The 18,726-nt window shown below is 40.9% G+C and overlaps 1 protein-coding gene across 2 annotated transcripts in view; it reads right to left on the bottom strand.

Moving 5' to 3' along the window:
- Window positions 1-2,389: 2,389 nt before the first annotated feature.
- The window catches only part of LOC132874380 (constitutive coactivator of PPAR-gamma-like protein 1 homolog), a 72,517-nt gene continuing 56,180 nt past the window's right edge, over window positions 2,390-18,726 (bottom strand). For both annotated transcript variants that reach the window (XM_060910516.1, XM_060910517.1), the window contains 5 exons: window positions 12,765-12,974; window positions 10,936-11,125; window positions 10,260-10,398; window positions 8,458-8,554; window positions 2,390-4,324 (listed from right to left, as the gene is read on the bottom strand). In XM_060910516.1, coding sequence (XP_060766499.1) covers window positions 4,037-4,324; window positions 8,458-8,554; window positions 10,260-10,398; window positions 10,936-11,125; window positions 12,765-12,974 — 924 coding nt within the window. In that variant the 3' untranslated portion in view covers window positions 2,390-4,036. The remainder of the gene's footprint in view (window positions 4,325-8,457; window positions 8,555-10,259; window positions 10,399-10,935; window positions 11,126-12,764; window positions 12,975-18,726) is intronic.

Consider the following 18,726-nt stretch of genomic DNA (forward strand, 5'->3'; position numbering starts at 1 on the left):
ACAACGTTGGCAGATGTCGGTCACTTTGGTTTCCGCCGTACGTTTTACTTCCGTCCTACGATGTCTCGCACAGGTCTCAACGGATCTCGTTTACGGCCATCGCTTTGACATACGGACTGATGTATTACACAGCGTATTTCAAACGCTCATAACTTGCTATAGCAGTGACAAAATAGTGATCAAAAATGCATTCCTATATTTAATAAAATGAGATAAATAGAATTTTGATGATAAAAAATTTGCCTTCAGTTCTCCTTTAAAGGGAAACATTTAAATGTCTTGGAATGGCCTAATCAAATCCCAGACCTCAATCTGATTGAGAATCTGTGGCATAACTTGAAGATTGCTGTTCCCGAACACAACCCATCGAACTTGAAGGAGTTGGAGCAGTTTTGCCTTAAGGAATGGGCAAAAATCCCAGTGGCTTGATGTGTTAAACTAATAGAGACACGCCCCAAGAGACTTGCAGCAAAAGGTGGCTCTAACAAAGTATTGACTTTCAAGGGGGTGAATACCTACGCACACTCCAGATTTCTGTTTTTTCATCTTATTGTTTGTTTCACAATAAAACAACAAATTTCACCTTTAAAGCTGTAGCCATGTTGTGTCAATGAAATGTTGCTAACCCCCCCCAAATCCATTTGAATTCCAGCTTGTAATGCGACAAAACAGGACAAACACCAAAGGGGATGAATACTCTTGCAAGACACTGTACTTGGTGTAAAACAGAAAGGTTCATTTTATAGGCGTCACCTTCCTGAATGCATTTGTAAACCGTTTTGTAATTTTGTAGCCAGGGACCCCATTAACTAAAATTCAAAGGACCCCAAATTTAAATGTGTACAATAACCTACCTAGTCAATGGAGGCACATACACAGAGTACGTTACATCCAAGACACGATAATGGCAAGTTTGTGTGTTTAGTGTTGTGATGAGTGTTGGGAGGGCTGTCAAACATTGTACATGTCGACTTTATCCACTTAACGGAAACTTAACTCGGATCATCCGTTAGCATACACCTGTTCATTCTTGCAATTAACCAATCAGCCAATTATGTGGCAGCCGTGTAATGCATAAAATCATACCAATACAGGCCAGAAGCTTCAGTTAATGTTCAGATCAAACATCAGATTGCAGGGAAAATGTGATCAGTGACTTGGCATGGTTGTTGGTGCCAGATGGACTAGTCTGAGTATTTCAGAAACTGCTGATCAGCTGGTGCACAATAGTCTCTCGAGTTTACACCAAAGGGCGTAGAAAACAAAACCTCCAGTGAGCGGCACTTCTGCAGGTGGAAAGGCTTTGTTGAGAGAGCGCTGAGAAGAATGGCCAGACTCATTCAAGCTCACAAGGAGGCTACGGCAACTCAAATAACCACTCTTTACAACCATGATGAGCTGAAAAGCATCTCAGGATGCACATCAAACCTTGGGGCAGATGGGTTTCAACATCAGAAGACCATCAGGTTCCACTCATGTCAACCAAGAACAGGAATCTGAGGCTACAGTGGGTTCAGACTCTCAGAAACTAGACAGTAGATGTTCAGAAAAAGCCCAGGCGATGTTTTTCCAGTCTTGAACTGTCCTGTGTGATGCTTTTCTCCTCAGCTGATGCATATTCTTGTTTCTTTAGTTATTGAGGTAAACAGACACGGGTGTATCTCTGTAGGAATCCGTTCCATGTTGTCAGACCTTTATAAGAACATAAGCCTGTCAGTGGCGTTTAAAAAAAAAAAGTGGTTTGCATTGACATGGATGCTTGCCCTGTAGAATTATATTGTATAGCCATTTTGCAGTTGCTGATTATAGCGTTCTAACTCAATACCGGATGGATTTAAATAGTTTTTGTCCCTAGCAAAATTCAGAACAAAAGAGATGGGAAAATAGGACCCAGGTCAAAAAAAAAAATGCTAGTGTTTTCCTTTCACATGAGTTTGAATGTGATTGTTTGATAAAACACTGCTACATTCCCAATTATAAAGTGCGCGGACACTTAGGCAGGCTGCATAGTGAAGATTTTTTCCCCCCCATTTTCTTTCTTTCTTTCTTCCCCCCCAAAAAGCATTTGTGGGGGTTTTTTTATTAAATAAAAACGAGTGGGAGACAACAATCCTGACTGAGCTTTATCTTCCAAGTCAAACATGTCCTGCAGTTTGATCACATACTTGCCGAATCTCAGCATACACCACCACGAATGGCATTAGCCTCAAGGACAGGGAGGGGAAAAACTGTGGAGGAAAATTTACCAACTTCTCTACAATCTAATGAGCAAAAGTAAATCATTCAACTTCAGTTACTGCTTTGTGCAGGTCAAGGCTGTGAGGCATTTAATACAAATGGGCAAATGTAAAACTGAAAAGGCATGGGTGAAAAAATATCCAAACAAGAATTATACTAAAAGAATAGACTTTTATTAAGCATTGTAAGTTGCATTCAATTTCCTTCAAATACATCACACCACAAGCCATCAACAATCACTCAAACCCAACAGTAGATCATTCTTTGACACCCCATGAGTAAGGAAGAAACTCCGATCAACTTACATTAAGGTAGCCTATTTAGTCTTGCGGGCAGGGGAATACACCATATTTCTGATCACTAATGTGCAATGGAAGGCATCAGGAGGATTAGGTGGAAAACCGGAAGTAATGAATCTTATTCAGAAGTACAATAAGCTCTGAAAACACTAAACAAAACACCAAAATGATTCCAAGATTACCTGCTTAGGCTAAACTCTCAAAATGGAAAGGCCATATAATTTCACTGCTTTGTTTACCAGCTAAGAAAAAAGGGAGGGAAAGGGAAGGGCGGGTCATTCCAAGTCTGAAGCTTTCCCCCCCCGTCAGAGATTTTTCTCTTCCCCTCCCCCCCGACATATGGTTGGCTAACTTGAATGCAGAAAACAGCAATAAAGTACAATAACGGATACAAAGATGGATGAGTATACCAGGGTTAACAATATTTAAAGTGGCTAGATAACATCTGATATTTTGGAGTAAATGCAACAGAGGTCAATAATCACAAAAAATTTAAGGTTAGAGCAAATCAGTTACTAACAGTTAACACCTTTTCAGGACTATTACTGATTATTAGCCTTTTTAGGATTTTGCAAAATGGGCACAGTACTTGTAGAGATGGAAGAAAAAAGACAACATGCATAATAACTACACACCATATTTTTTTTTTTAAAGTTGTGAACCATGCAAATAGTTGCTGAAACCATCATACTAATGTTCTACAGTTGATTCAAGAAACCACGTTACTATCAATCATTGATGCATGGCAATTCCTGACAAAGAAAACGGTGGCGTTTGTCATTGGATCTTTTCGATGATTTTTCTGTTTCTCGACACTTCTTACGATGCTAGTAGCTTGACACTGAGATCATCAGAACTACGCTGCAGTATTTATACGAGTTACTTAATTTCCAAACAATTCTGCACGTTTTAGCTCAACTAAACCCACAGCGATGACCCAGGTGAGAAATGTGTTCTTGCTTCTTTCGTTATTTTTCTGTTGCGAGTTTCACTTCTTAAAAAGAAAAGGAAAAAAAAAAAAAAGCATTTACTGTGACAACACAAACTCAGTTACAATGGCAAATATATATATGGTGCCAACTACTGGTAAAACGTCTCGACCTAGGAGTACAAGACGACCGCCAAAATGATTTTTGGCTTCAGCAATTCAAGAGAACGTAAAATAAAATGTCTGCATAAGCAGTTTGAGACAGGTAATTAGTGAGGAGGGAGTAGACATAACTCCTTATATACTGGTAGTATTCTCTAAAACTGGTATACTTTATACGTCTATGCTTTTATTGAGAAATATCGTCATCATTAACCTGTACTTGCCTGCTGACATCAAAGAGGGATTCCAAAAAAAAAAAAATCATCCATACAGTAATTCCTCGTTAAATCACTTTTTGGAGAGGAAAAAAAAAAAAAAAAAAAAAGTACACCAACTGTAGGCTTTCCATCTTTCCAGATTTTCCTTCACCCTGAACCTTCCATCCTTCACCCCCTCTATAAAAATAGGTTTACTCTTCTGTTTTTAAGACAGCAGCGCTCAGAGCTTCGTCTCTGTGGCACTCACTGTCTGTATTTAGTGCATTTAAATGAGGATTCATATTGCACATTTTGGAGTCATTGCTAAAGGCACTTTCTGGTTGGTTGGGAGCCACTTTGTTCCCATTAAGCTCCGCCTCTTTGCCCTCCACCCCGTTCTCTGCCACAGCGGACCCTTCAGATGATGTTTTACTCTCTGCCTTGGGCTTCTTCCGTTCTTTCCCTATGTCATTGGTGGAGGTAGCATATGCAGGTTTACTCTGGGGGGAGGAGGGAGGGGGGGAAAAAAAGGACCCTTTTATCACTTCAGTTTTACTTAATTTCAGTAATTAAGAATGTCAGTGATGTACACACCAAATAACTCAATTATTCCATCCATATTCACTGGATATGAGCAATCGCGCGCTCTGATTGGCTACTCTACTACTAGGCTATCAGCTCATGTAACGTGAGTAGAGAAAAACAAAATAGCGGAGCATTTTTCTGAACCGACCTTAGACGATGACAAAAAATAAAAATAAAAACCTACTCCTCGAAAACAAAACCCCCCAAAAAAGAGAATGAAAGTACCGTATTTTTCGGACTATAAGTCGCACTTTTTTTCATGGTTCGGCTGGCAATGCGACTTATACTCCGGTGCGACGTATATATGTTTTTTTTTTTCACCGCGGAATAACTGGAGCTGATGCTGAGTCTGACGACAGCCACGCAGAAGAAGAGGAAACGGCGCTTCATCTGCCGCTGGAGGCAGAGTTGTTCAGAAGCGACACCGAGGATGAGGAATTCAATGGATTTGCTGATTTGGAGTGAAATCATCAGCTTGATAAACTTGATTGACCTGTGTTTTATTATTAATGATAGGCCTATAGTTATTTAAATAAGTTATGTAGTTATTTTAGGCAGTGCTTAATTTGTGAAGTGGGAGGTCCCAGAACGCAGGAGGTGGGTGGGTCCGGCGACTCAAAAAAAAAAAAAAAAAAAAAAGGCGGGGGATGGTTTACTATAACTTTACGCACATGCGCTTATTGTGTGTGTAAAATAATAATAATAATAATAATAATAATAATAATAATAATATCAGACATTATGATCTTAGAAAACGCTTTAGTGACAAACAGTTACAGACAGTAATATGTCGTGATATTATATTATGAAATATTAATTTTTATTAGTCTATATATTAAATTATATATTACATTTATCTTCTAAAATAACAGACTGTATACTCATCACAACCGGTTTATTTCACCATTGGAGATCAGATCACACAAGACATGAGTTAAATGACTCATTTTAAGGATTTAAGTAGGGGATTTAAAAGCGGTTGTTGTTTTTTTTTTCACTAGACGGTTGTTTTTACTACCGTACCTGTCTTTGGAGATGATATACCTATAGCCTACTTGACCTCTGATTTGATGAAATAAAATTTGACAAAAATGAAGAATGACACTCCTCGATGATGACTACAGCTTTAATAACACAGATGAAAGAGCCATGGGGCGATATAGCCCTACCGGTAAAAATATTCTAAAAGCAAACTGATTAATGCATCAGTAATAGGCTACTAATATTAGTTATAATAATAATAATATAGACTATTAGTAATAACGATAGTGATAGTATTAAAGATAGTAGTAGATATTTAAAATAATCAGACTAGGCTACTTACAGGGCAAAGGGCGCGTTATCACTGCTCAGCTGTTCATTTATTAAATAAACAATGCAGTCGCGCAGTAACCACGCGCCGCTTATCAGATAGAATAACCCTTCAAAAAAGTGCGACTTATAGTCCGGTGCGACGTATGTATGTTTTTTTCGTCTTCATAATGCATTTTTTGGCTGATGCGACTTAAACTCCGGAGCGACGTATAGTCCGGAAAATACGGTATTTGACGGTAGGAACATATCGCTTTTTATTTTTCACGAATTATTATAGCATTTTTCACAAACTGCTACCGTCATTTCGCCAGCTTGTTTACATTCTCAGCGGGAACGATTTTATCGGCCATTTTGTATAAAGTCTTTATTTATTGAATTTGCAAAAAATCAAAATGCTCTGTTCCTCAAAATCCAGTGAATGTGGACATGAAAACCAGCTCATGTATGACTATTTCGTGGAGTGACTCTTAAATATGCCATGTTAATTAACTATATACAGTTAACTGATGCGAGAAGTGAAAATGGAATAATTAAGATAGACCAATGATGAATATGACCGTCAAGATTGTCTCTTTCTTTATTTGTCTGACAGCATATTGAGAAGTTCCACCCAGCTAGTAGTCATTTCATGCTTAATACATTATTTTATATTACCAAAAAATAAAAAATAAAAAAATAAATAAAAACACCAGGTTATCATTATAGTTAGATTATAAACTATTACAATTACACTACCGTTCAAAAGTTTGGGGTCACCCAGACAATTTTGTGTTTTCCATGAAAAGTCACTTTTATTTCCCACCATAAGTTGTAAAATGAATAGAAAATATAGTCGACATTTTTCTGGCCATTTTGAGCATTTAATCGACCCCACAAATGTGATGCTCCAGAAACTCAATCTGCTCAAAGGAAGGTCAGTTTTATAGCTTCTCTAAAGAGCTAAACTGTTTTCAGCTGTGCTAACATGATTGTACAAGGGTTTTCTAATCATCCATTAGCCTTCTGAGGCAATGAGCAAACACATTGTACCATTAGAACACTGGAGTGAGAGTTGCTGGAAATGGGCCTCTATGGAGCACTTGCATGTGACGTCACATCCGCTCCAGATTGTAGACAAACGCCATCTTGTCGGTTAAACGCCATATTTCCGCCATCTTTCCGACACTGACTTTCATTATTTTTCGCCAAAATATTCAAATATTACCGTGCCACAATGCCGGAGAGTTGCATGGCATATAAATGCCACAACAGGAGAGGTCAGAAAACAGGAACTTAGTTTCATAGGCTGCCACAGGACCCTGACAGGCACGCAAAATGGATTGCTGCTATCGGCCGGGCTGATCCAAACAAGAACAAGGCATGGGTACCGACTGGAAGGAACGATCACTGGCGCCTGCGCAGTGACCATTTCATCTCAGGTTCGTCATGTATTTATTTCAGTATATCCATGTGGTTATTTGCAGCATAAGTTTATGACTTGCTCTAATAAAAAATTCCAGGAAGTGGGAGCCTGAGAAAAGGGTTGGGGCGGGGTGGATTGGGTCTTTAGCGGTGTGGTACGAAAAAAAAAACAGTAAAGAACTTATAAGAAATTTTACCACTGTCTTAGTAGTAAATCCTTATAAATATAAGGATAAATCCTTATAAGGATTTATAAATAAACATATATGCCATGTATGATTCAACCATAATTGGCTGGTCAGTGCTATGCTAGATACTACTGATATATCTAGCATCAGTTCTAGTGCTCAATACTTAAGTGACTTATCCGTCCAATGAGGATTGTTATTTTCTTCTTTACAAGATGCCACATCTTAGGGGGGCTGACAAATCCTGAATTTCTGTAAAGATAACTGTCCAAAGATTTATAAGCACGCAGTGCTTCACCACTGAACAGCGAGGGAAAGTTTATGAGGTAATTATACATGTCCGGGTATTCCACCTCCGGCAGTTCCATATCCACTGACACGGTCGTGAAAACTCCATCTGGTAAGCCATAAGGGTCACTAATCTGTAGGTCGTTTATTTTAGACATATATCTAGTTATCTGTTCATTAGAAAAATGAGCCGTGTAATCCGTCGATTGAAATTGATCCATTCTGTACACGAGTGCAGCAGTATTCAGCTGTTGTTTGCCGACAAGATGGCGGCTGTTAACTTTCCGGTCACGTGACTGCAAGATCTCTATACACCTATGTAGATATTGCACCAAAAACCAGACATTTGCAGCTAGAATAGTCATTTACCACATTAGCAATGTATAGAGTGGATTTCTGATTAGTTTAAAGTGATCTTCATTGAAAAGAACAGTGCTTTTCTTTCAAAAATAAGGACATTTCAAAGTGACCCCAAACTTTTGAACGGTAGTGTATAAACTATAATATAAGTACTGCTCTGTTAGATACATTTCCTAGATTTTAATTAGGTCTTTCAAACCTTCAAAACTTTGTCCAGAGCTACCTGTACAGTGTGTAAGAGTTGTTTTTTTTTTTTTATGATCATGTGAAGACACAAATGCACCATGAACAACTGGAAAGCTGAAATGAACAAACTGAATCGATTAGGTGTGTGTCCATTTTGCTATGGCATGCAACTCTCAAACAACTTGATCAAAGCATGACATCCACTGCATTTTTGGCGATTCGCCTGAATTCAGCAGCAGGTTTTCTAAGATGACCACACAGTGGTATTAAAAAGAAGGAACAGGAGGAAAATCATGATTAGTGGAACTAACCTGGTATGATCCCTGACTTTTGAAACCTCTGCCATAGTATCTGGCTCCCCGACCAAAGGTCCTTATAAGAGGGGTTGAAATCACACCTCTTGGCCGTCTACACAAAAGAAAAAAAAGTTCAAATTCATGGAAATATTTTCAAGATATTCAATCATCGTTGTATGTATGTAGCAGTACGACGTCCTTCGGGAAAGAGTCTAATATTTCCCTCTTGTAACACATACTAGGGCTGCAGGATTAATACCATTTCATTATTATTGCAACATGAGATTTTACGATGATCAAACTGTAAACGGACGCGATAACGAGAAAAATAGCATCACTGAAACTGCTTTACCTGCAATCAGGAGCAGCATCTTGTGCAAACAGGAGGCATGATTAGTGTCGGACAGCAGAGTCGAAAACACACTTGAACAGCCAGAAGCACAGACACTGTTTATACTGTTAGTGTGTTCCAACTCACTACTGGACTGAGTTTCATCGTTTTTGTCCCTAGTAAAAAATTTTAACTCGCACAGATTTTTTTTTTTTACTACACAGGTTTAAAAAACAAACAAACAAAAGCTAGATAGAACTCCGCCTGGTAGACTACACGCCTTATTAAGTTGTGATTTGGGGATGGACATTTGACCTCACAGTAATCTTGACCTGTGACCTTTTAACCTCAAAATCTAATCAGTTAATCTTTGTCCCCAAATGCACAAATGGTGAAAGTTTGGTGAAATTCCTTTCATTTGCCTTGGACATATTGTGTTCGCAAGGTTTTCGGACGGACATTTGACCTCACAGTGACCTTGACCTGTGACCTTTTGATCTCAAAATCTAATCAGTTCATGTTTGTCCCAAAGCGCACAAATGGTGAAAGTTTGGTGAAATTCCTTTCATTAGCCTTTGAGATATCGCGTTCACAAGGTTTCGGGATGGACGCATGCACGGACGGACAGACGGACAACCCGAAAACAATGTGGCGGAGGCATAAAAAAAAAACAAACCACACCAGTGTTTCCCTTTAAACAGATGTGTTACAGGTTCATTTTAAACAAATTTATAAATGTGTCTATTGCTCATATCCAAACATATTTTCGAGATTTCTTTGCTCGAAGAAACACAACTCAGCTCATTACTGGATTCAGTGTGAGTCAGGGCTACGGATAAGTGGATACAATTCCTGCATATCAGTGTATATGCAAATAGACCATGCTTTTCTAGCAATACAATAAACAATACATGGAGGAATTCTACACAAAAATTCAGTTGAAAACGTGTGACATTGCTATAGCGACCGTTGGCTGGCATACGTCACTTTAGCATTCCTACTGGTGGTGCGAATGGGGAAAAAGAAAAGAAAAGGGAAAGAAAAAAAAAAAAGCCTTGAAGGTACGTAGCTCTCAGCGAGCTCACTAGTGGGCAATTCGCCTGAGTAAGTTCCTAGAACTGTTTGGTCCAAAAATGCCGAAAAACAGAACGACGATCCTTCTCACTTCCTGCAGTGCTGACAAACAAAAAGAGGGAACTTCCTCCAACTGTTCTAAGAACTATGAAAAAGTTCCTCTGGTCCAAAAGCACCAATTATGAGCCTGTCAGTCTTCCCTGCCTTTGACACGAAGTATTGCCCTGTAGAATTACACTGTGTAGGTGGTTTGCAGTTACCGGTTATAGTGTTGTAACTCAATACTGAACCGATTTCAATACTTTTTGTCCAGAGTAAAAAAATGGACCCAAAAACTTGGGAAAATAAGGACCAGAATTTAAAAAAAAAAAAACCAGAGCCTCTCTTTAAGTCACACTTCACTAGGACTCACCCTCTGCTTGGTCCTCCAACTGACACTACCTGAATAGGGAAGGCGCCCCGGCCCCTGCCACGCCGAGAGCCTGCCCACTGCCCCACCACTGTGCCAGCAATCTCAAGTTTGCCCCCTTGTGACGGGATGGTCTGGAGTCCTGCTCACAAACACACAATTCGGTGATTAATAGCACTGCTTATTATACACTTCTCTAACAAACAGAAGAAAATACAACAACAAAAAGGCAACTTCAGACATCTCTCAAATGTTTTCCTCCACTTACACTGGTCCATTTTGCTTTTAACCCCTTCAAGGATGCAATTTGCAGGCTAACACGCTTTGTCCGACTGCTCCAATCTAATTATTGCATCTGTGTAATGTCAATGGTTTAAAGAGAAGGCCAAAAACTCGCTGAAATAAACTTCGCTGGGAAAAAAGTATTCTCACAGGATCTTATTTTCAGTGCTGCCTGCGCGCGCACACCTTTTACCCACAGTTGTGCAAGTCCATAAATATTGATTATATTGCTAATAACTAATCAGTAGACATGGCGGGTATTTTCCGAATACATTTTACAAATGGAGGGGGGCACAGTAAATCAAAAGTGGGCTTGAGTCAGCAGGACCTCATCATTAAGTCGTGAACGGGGTTAAAATTTACCAGAACATGTGTAACAGCGTTAACGTGCACATACCTGGCATGGCCCTGCCTCGCCCTGGTGGAGGAGGCAGAGGAGGAGGTGGGTAGAAGGTGCTGTTGGGGGGGTAGAAAGGCATAGCGTGTGGAGGTGGAGGGGGGAACGGGAGGGGATGAGGAGGCCGAGAGAAGTTCAGACCCTCCATAATACTCTGGCGCATCTTCTCCAGTTTGGCAACCAGCTCAGCCTAAACATAAAGATGAGGAAAATAAGTGCAGGAGCAGGCGCGATCGGTCAGAGAAAGAAGGGGGGGGCTCCCCACACACTTTCACTTCAGGATGGTATAAATTCACCTGGGCACGAATTCTACAAGACACTGGATGTATTATGGAAGAATGCTGTGCATTTTCATCCTATTTTATATGTCAGTTCTGAAACGCATCCATGTATGGAAGTCATTTTATTCAATAAGAACAAGTAGTACAAGAACAAAACTCATCAGGAGATGACCCCCCCCCCCCCCCCCCATGAAACCCCACTCCAAATTTTCCTAAGTTGAATTGGTTACCATGGAAATACTGGGGGGGGATTTAAATCATAGAGATCCCAAAATGTCAAAAGGCACAACTACTCTAGTCACTTAACATACAGAAATGGTCATGTTTCATGAGCAAAAATTCCTAATAGTTTTTGAGTTAGGGCGGCACGGTGGTGTAGTGGTTAGCGCTGTCGCCTCACAGCAAGAAGGTCCGGGTTTGAGCCCCGTGGCCGACGAGGGCCTTTGTGTGTGGAGTTTGCATGTTCTCCCCGTGTCCGCGTGGGTTTCCTCCGGGTGCTCCGGTTTCCCCCACAGTCCAAAGACATGCAGGTTAGGTTAACTGGTGACTCTAAATTGACCGTAGGTGTGAATGTGAGTGTGAATGGTTGTCTATGTGTCAGCCCTGTGATGACCTGGCGACTTGTCCAGGGTGTACCCCGCCTTTCGCCCGTAGTCAGCTGGGATAGGCTCCAGCTTGCCTGCGACCCTGTAGAACAGGATAAAGCGGCTAGAGATAATGAGATGAGATGAGTTTTTGAGTTATGGTCCGGAAACTAAAATGTTTACAGATGGACGGACGGAGCGATAGCTATATCCCGCCACATTATATGCTGGGAGGATAATAATTAGTTGTTGTCATTGTGAAAAATGGGTTATTTTGCCCCATAGTTAATTTACCAAAGAGTGACATTAATTCAGGAATCATAATGCAAATACATAATGCTTCATAATGGATGAAGACTTTATTTTTTAAACATGAACTACAGCAAGTAGGTTTTTTATTTATTTACTTTTAAAATCTTCTCTTTACTTTTTGAGAGAACTCAAGGTGAACTTGAATGAAAAACGCTAATGGTCTTTTCTTTTGATATATTGTCAGCCGTCTTCCATTTTGCTTCGTTCTCTCTGTGGCAGCAGGGGCGTGGTCAGGCGTCAGCTGTGGATGGAGAGGAGGCGGACTGAACCGGCAGGTAAGGTGTGATGATTCTCATTTGTGTCTTATAAAGTGGTCTACTTATTTGTGTGCCTTTGTGCTTCCAGTGACTCCTGTAACCGCTTAGAGTGAGCGTGTGTGGTGCAGCTGGCGAAGCTTGCGAGACACGGGCATGAATGCCGAGGAGCATGAACTTGACAGAGCGAAAGCCGCGAGTCTGTGACCGACCCTTTTTCTGTTGAGTTACTGAAAACGCGGACTGAATAAACATGAACCTGGAACTCGGCTAAAATTCCGCCTGCCTCCCAAGTCTTCCTTCGCACGCACACCGGGTTCTATGACCTCCCTTTATAGTATCTATCTTTTGCATAGCATTACCATGAATTTTAGGTAAACTGTTATGATCATTACTACCTGACCGTCACAGAGGTCGAGGAGTGGGACCTTTTCTCGTGTGGCCCCGATCAGCTTGCTCTGCAGCAGCTTGCCATCAAAGTACATCCACGGGCAGCAGTGCTCCCAGGGTATTGGCTGACCACACGCATCATTCGCCAGCAGCGCCATGTCTACACCACACATGAAGAGTGCCGCCAGCTGCACACCTCGTGCATCCAGGTTCTCAATCTGGAGACAAGAAATGGATTGTTAGATGGGAGGAGAAAATGGCAAAAAAGGAAAAACGAGGGTTCCAATCAAGCAGCAGCAGCGAAGCACAAAGTGAGCGGCAAGGAACGCAGAACTAAGCATGAGGGGGGAAGGCACAGCGCCAGCACGAACAGCCTACACAGCCAGCCAAGCAGCACAGAGGAATTATGGAGATACAAATTCACCCCACACACACACACACAGGCTGGGCAATACAGAAACCAACAAAGGTTTTAATAAGAAGAATTACACCACCCAACCCTATATGTAATTTAGTTTGTAGCAGGGTTTTCATGGTAACCTGTCTCTCATTGATCACGCTGATTTCCTACCCTCCCTTTCCACGCGTTTCAAAAAGCTATACCGGAACAGAAAACAAGATGATTTTTCAGGCTAAACCTGGTTTAAAAACTAGAAAATCCAGAAATGCTGTCAGATCACGTCACTCCTGCTCAGTAGGAGCTGCCAAGATCGCTTGTGATTTGGGCAAATATCCAGCTGAGAACACCGAAGACAACGAAGTACAAACACATGAATAAATTTTCCTTTCATCGTATTTTCAAAATCAGTTGAAATTCAATGCCTTTGAATTTAATTTTAAGAAAAAGTCTTGGAGGGGGCGTTGTGGCTCAGGTGGATAAGGCGCCATACCATAAATCCGGGGACCCGGGTTCAATTCCGACCTGAGGTCATTTCCCGATCCCTCCCTGTCTCTCTCTCCCGCTCATTTCCTGTCTCTACACTGTCCTATCCAATAAAGGTGAAAAAAGCCCCCAAAAATATCTTAAAAAAAAAAAAAATCTTGGAGCTTGGTTCTACATTTTTTTTTTAAACAGATCCTCCAGCAGATTTATTCTCAAACTTATTTTAAGTACAAGTAGTTGCAGATTTCAAAACTCAAAAACTTTCATTTCCGGAGACCAAAGAGCATTCGAGAAAGCTGAATTTTCTTGAAAATGCCAGATGGGCTTGATGTGCGCGATGACGTCAGGTAACGCTTGCTTGGAGCAACTCAGCTGTTTATATTCTCTGTTTACATCGTAGTTTTACCAAATTTATCAGTTTTTAAATAAGTATGCCTCATTGTGTAGCGTTATAAATGCCACAATAATGCGACAAAGAAAGCACAAGCTGGAACTAGACTGCATTTTAGCAGAGAAAATGCAAAACGTGCTCACTCAGCTGTGGCAAAGTGTCACTGGCAGAAACCGGATCAGACATGAGACCTCAGCGCTGCAATTTTAAAAAAAAAAAAAACATGATCTACAGAAAGTGTGTGGCAAAGTGTGTTTGTGCGCCACCGCACTCTAAAATCTTGGTCTAAAATGGCTCAACTCGTAGTGCAATGTGACACTGCATGCTCTAAAATCTTTTTTTTTTTTTTTTTACACGATCTACATGGTGCTGGGTAGATCACCAGAGAGTGTGGCATGGCTTAAAACAGATTTTAGAACGCGAGGCATGCAGCGTGACACAACACCAAGTTTTTCATTTGAATGGGGGGAAAAAATGAACGGAAGTGAATGAGGGGGGGAAGGGATGAGTGAAAAGAAAGGAAAAGACGAGTGCGGGTCAGAACCGATTGCATGTATGTGTTGGGGAAGTTGGCCTGAAGTATCACATGAAGTTTGATGGGTCTCTGATGAGGTGTGTCCAAGCAGGACGATTCGATTCATGAGCCCTATTCATACTCTATGGGGTAAAACAAAAACGACAAGAACGAGAGAACAGTATCTTTTTTTTTTTTAAGACAAAGACTTGCAGGTCTCCGCACTATGCAGCTTACAGACAATTCACTTGGTGGACACACGGCTACTTGGGGAAAGCAGTAAGGAGAGGTATTAGTGTGCTTGATGAGCACAAAGCAGCGTGAAGCACACTATTGTTCTTAAGTTTATTATTACTACTACTATTATTTATTCACCCGTTTGACACTGCTACTCCTACAGCTTTTGAGATAGACAGTGTTCCAACTCTGACGCGTCCGTCCTGAACCATGTCTCACACACACGCTGTTAATCTTCCCAGCACCATGTAGATCACATTTTAAAAATAAATAAATAAATAAAAATAAAAAGATTTTAAACCACGAAGTGCCATGTCGCACTGCGAGTTGAGCCATTTTAAACCGAGATTTTAAAACACACAGGCACTCTGCACACACTTTGCCACACACTTTCTGTAGATCACATTTAAAAAATAAAGGAGAAAAGGGAAAATAAATAAATAAAGGGGGGGGGGGGGATTTTGCAGCACAAGGTCTCATGTCTGATCCAGTTTCTGACATGTATTACACAATGAGGCATACAGTGGTGCTTGAAAATTTGTGAACCCTTTAGAATTTTCTGTATTTCTGCATAAATTTGACCTAAAACATCATCAGATTTTCACACAAGTCCTAAAAGTAGATAAAGAGAACCCAGTTAAACAAATGAGACAAAAATATTATACTTGGTCGTTTATTTATTGAGGAAAATGATCCAATATTACATGTCTGTGAGTGGCAAAAGTATGTGAAGCTTTGCTTTCAGTGTCTGGTGTGACCCCCTTGTGCAGCAATAACTGCAACTAAACGTTTCCGGTAACTGTTGATCAGTCCTGCACACCGGCTTGGGGGAATTTTAGCCCGTTCCTCCGTACAGAACAGCTTCAACTCTGGGATGTTGGTGGGTTTCCTCACATGAACTGCTCGCTTCAGGTCCTTCCACAACATTTCGATTGGATTAAGGTCAGGACTTTGACTTGGCCATTCCAGAACATTAACTTTATTCTTCTTTAACCATTCTTTGGTAGAACGACTTGTGTGCTTAGGGTCGTTGTCTTGCTGCATGACCGACCTTCTCTTGAGATTCAGTTCATGGACAGATGTCCTGACCTTTTTCTTTCGAATTCACTGGTATAATTCAGAATTCATTGTTCCATCAATGATGGCAAGCCGTCCTGGCCCAGATGCAGCAAAACAGGTCCAAACCATGATACTACCACCACCATGTTTTACAGATGGGATAAGGTTCTTATGCTGGAATGCAGTATTTTCCTTTCTCCAAACATAACGCTTCTCATTTAAACCAAAAAGTTCTATTTTGGTCTCATCCGTCCACAAAACATTTTTCCAATAGCCTTCTGGCTTGTCCACGTGATCTTTAGCAAACTGCAGATGAGCAGCAATGTTCTGTTTGGAGAGCAGTGGCTTTCTCCTTGCAACCCTGCCATGCACACCATTGTTGTTCAGTGTTCTCCTGATGGTGGACTCATGAACATTAACCAATGTGAGAGAGGCCTTCAGTTGCTTAGAAGTTACCCTGGGGTCCTTTGTGACCTCACCGACTATTACACGCCTTGCTCTTGGAGTGATCTTTGTTGGTCGACCACTCCTGGGGAGGGTAACAATGGTCTTGAATTTCCTCCATTTGTACACAATCTGTCTGACTGTGGATTGGTGGAGTCCAAACTCTTTAGAGATGGTTTTCTAACCTTTTCCAGCCTGATGAGCATCAACAACACTTTTTCTGAGGTCCCCAAAAATCTCCTTTGTTCGTGCCATGATGCACTTCCACAAACACGTGTTGTGAAGATCAGACTTTGATAGATCCCTGTCCTTTAAATAAAACAGGGTGCCCACTCACACCTGATTGTCATCCCATTGATTGAAAACACCTGACTCTAATTTCACCTTCAAATTAACTGCTAATCCTAGAGGTTCACATACTTTTGCCACTCACATATGTAATATTGGATCATTTTCCTCAATAAATAAATGACCAAGTATAATATTTTTGTCTCATTTGTTTAACTGGGTTCTCTTTATCTACTTTTAGGACTTGTGTGAAAATCTGATGTTGTTTTAGGTCATATTTATGCAGAAATATAGAAAATTCTAAAGGGTTCACAAACTTTCAAGCACCACTGTACTTGCATAAAAACTGATAAATTCAGTAAAATACTTGTAAAACTTGCAAAACTATGACAAACAGAAAATATAAACAGCTGAGTTGCTCCAAGCGACCGCATCCATCAAGCCCATCTGGCATTTTCAAGAAAATGTATTTATTTTTCCTCGAACACTCTTTGGTCTCTGAAAATGAAAGTTTCTCAGGCTACATCCACACGACAACGGCAACGAGATGTTATTTAAAAATATATCGCGTCCAAATGGGCAACTATCAGTAAAATATCAGGTCCATATGGCAACGCAACGCTTGCTGAAAACGATGCAATACACATGGCTCACCTCTAGGGGCACTGTAAGACGGTCCCTTCGGAGACACCAGAACAATAGAAGAAGTAAGGACGCATGCGCATAAACTATTATGCGTGAGACTTCATATTAGCCACAAAGTCAGGAAAATCTGTTTGTAAAATTACATTATAATGACCAAATACAATGAAAAGTATTTTTCCAGTCTCACCTGTGAAAGGTAATCCCATGTGATCTCGTTTGGACGGCAAACCTGTTGGTACAGTTAAACGCAGCTAATCTTTATTCTCCACTTTGACCTCTCCAAAATGGCGGCGAGGATGACGTATGATTCTACACGGAAGGCGGCGTCTTTAATGGTCCGGAATAAAGTGAATGATACACATTGATGGATTAATTTGTTGCTTCTCACCTGTGAAAGGTAATCCCATATGATCTCGTTTGGACGGTAAACCTATTGGTACAGTTAAACGCAGCTAATCTTTATTCTCCGCTTTGACCTCTCCAATATGGCGGCGAGGATGACGTATGATTCTACACGGAAGGCGGTGTCTTTAATGGTCCGGAATAAATTGGATTAATTTGCTCCTCTACGCCCTTTTTGAGGAATGTATTGTCGGACTTAAATCAACATCTGAAGAGGTGAGATCGCTCCTTTTTTCCCCTATTTTTGCTGGCGGGATTGCACCATTACACAATAAATATTCACAGTGAAAATATGTTGTAAGCGCATTTCATGAACCAAGTTATAGGATTTGTTGACAACTCGCATCGCAATGAGAAGATCATTGGCACTACTGGTGTTAAGAATCAGACCATTTCAGAAATGAATATTTTGCTGTAGAGCTGCAGTGTTTGTACAATTGCATGTTTTTGCTTCACTATTACTGTCACTATTCTGCTTCCTGCATTACTACTGTGAACTAACACTGAACATAATAATAATAATAATAATAATAATATCCAAGCTCGTGTTTCACTCTCACTAGTGCTCTGTAAGGCTTTTTCCTGGTGATATTCGTTGCACTTCTACCCGGCGTGAAGCACTCACAGTCATGTGGTTGTGACGTCATCGTAAACAAATCTGTTCTACTCATCCAGACGACTTCACAACGGCAACGTTGCCAGATCTTTCCACTCTGGAACCCGTTCTCAAAAAGATTGCGTTTTGGGCACCCAAAACACCGGTGCCGTGTGGACGCCAGGCCTAAACGATAAGCAATTGTATCGGAGTCACCTGAATCTGTTGCCGTGTGGACAGGGCCTCATTCTCATCTCATTATCTGTAGCCGCTTTATCCTGTTCTACAGGGTCGCAGGCAAGCTGGAGCCTATCCCAGCTGACTACGGGCGAAAGGCGGGGTACACCCTGGACAAGTCGCCAGGTCATCGCAGGGCTGACACATGGACACAGACAACCATTCACACTCACATTCACACCTACGGTCAATTTAGTCACCAGTTAACCTAACCTGCATGTCTTTGGACTGTGGGGGAAACCGGAGCACCCGGAGGAAACCCACGCGGACACGGG

Source organism: Neoarius graeffei, chromosome 26 (genome assembly GCF_027579695.1).
Source record: "Neoarius graeffei isolate fNeoGra1 chromosome 26, fNeoGra1.pri, whole genome shotgun sequence".
Lineage (NCBI taxonomy): Eukaryota > Metazoa > Chordata > Actinopteri > Siluriformes > Ariidae > Neoarius > Neoarius graeffei.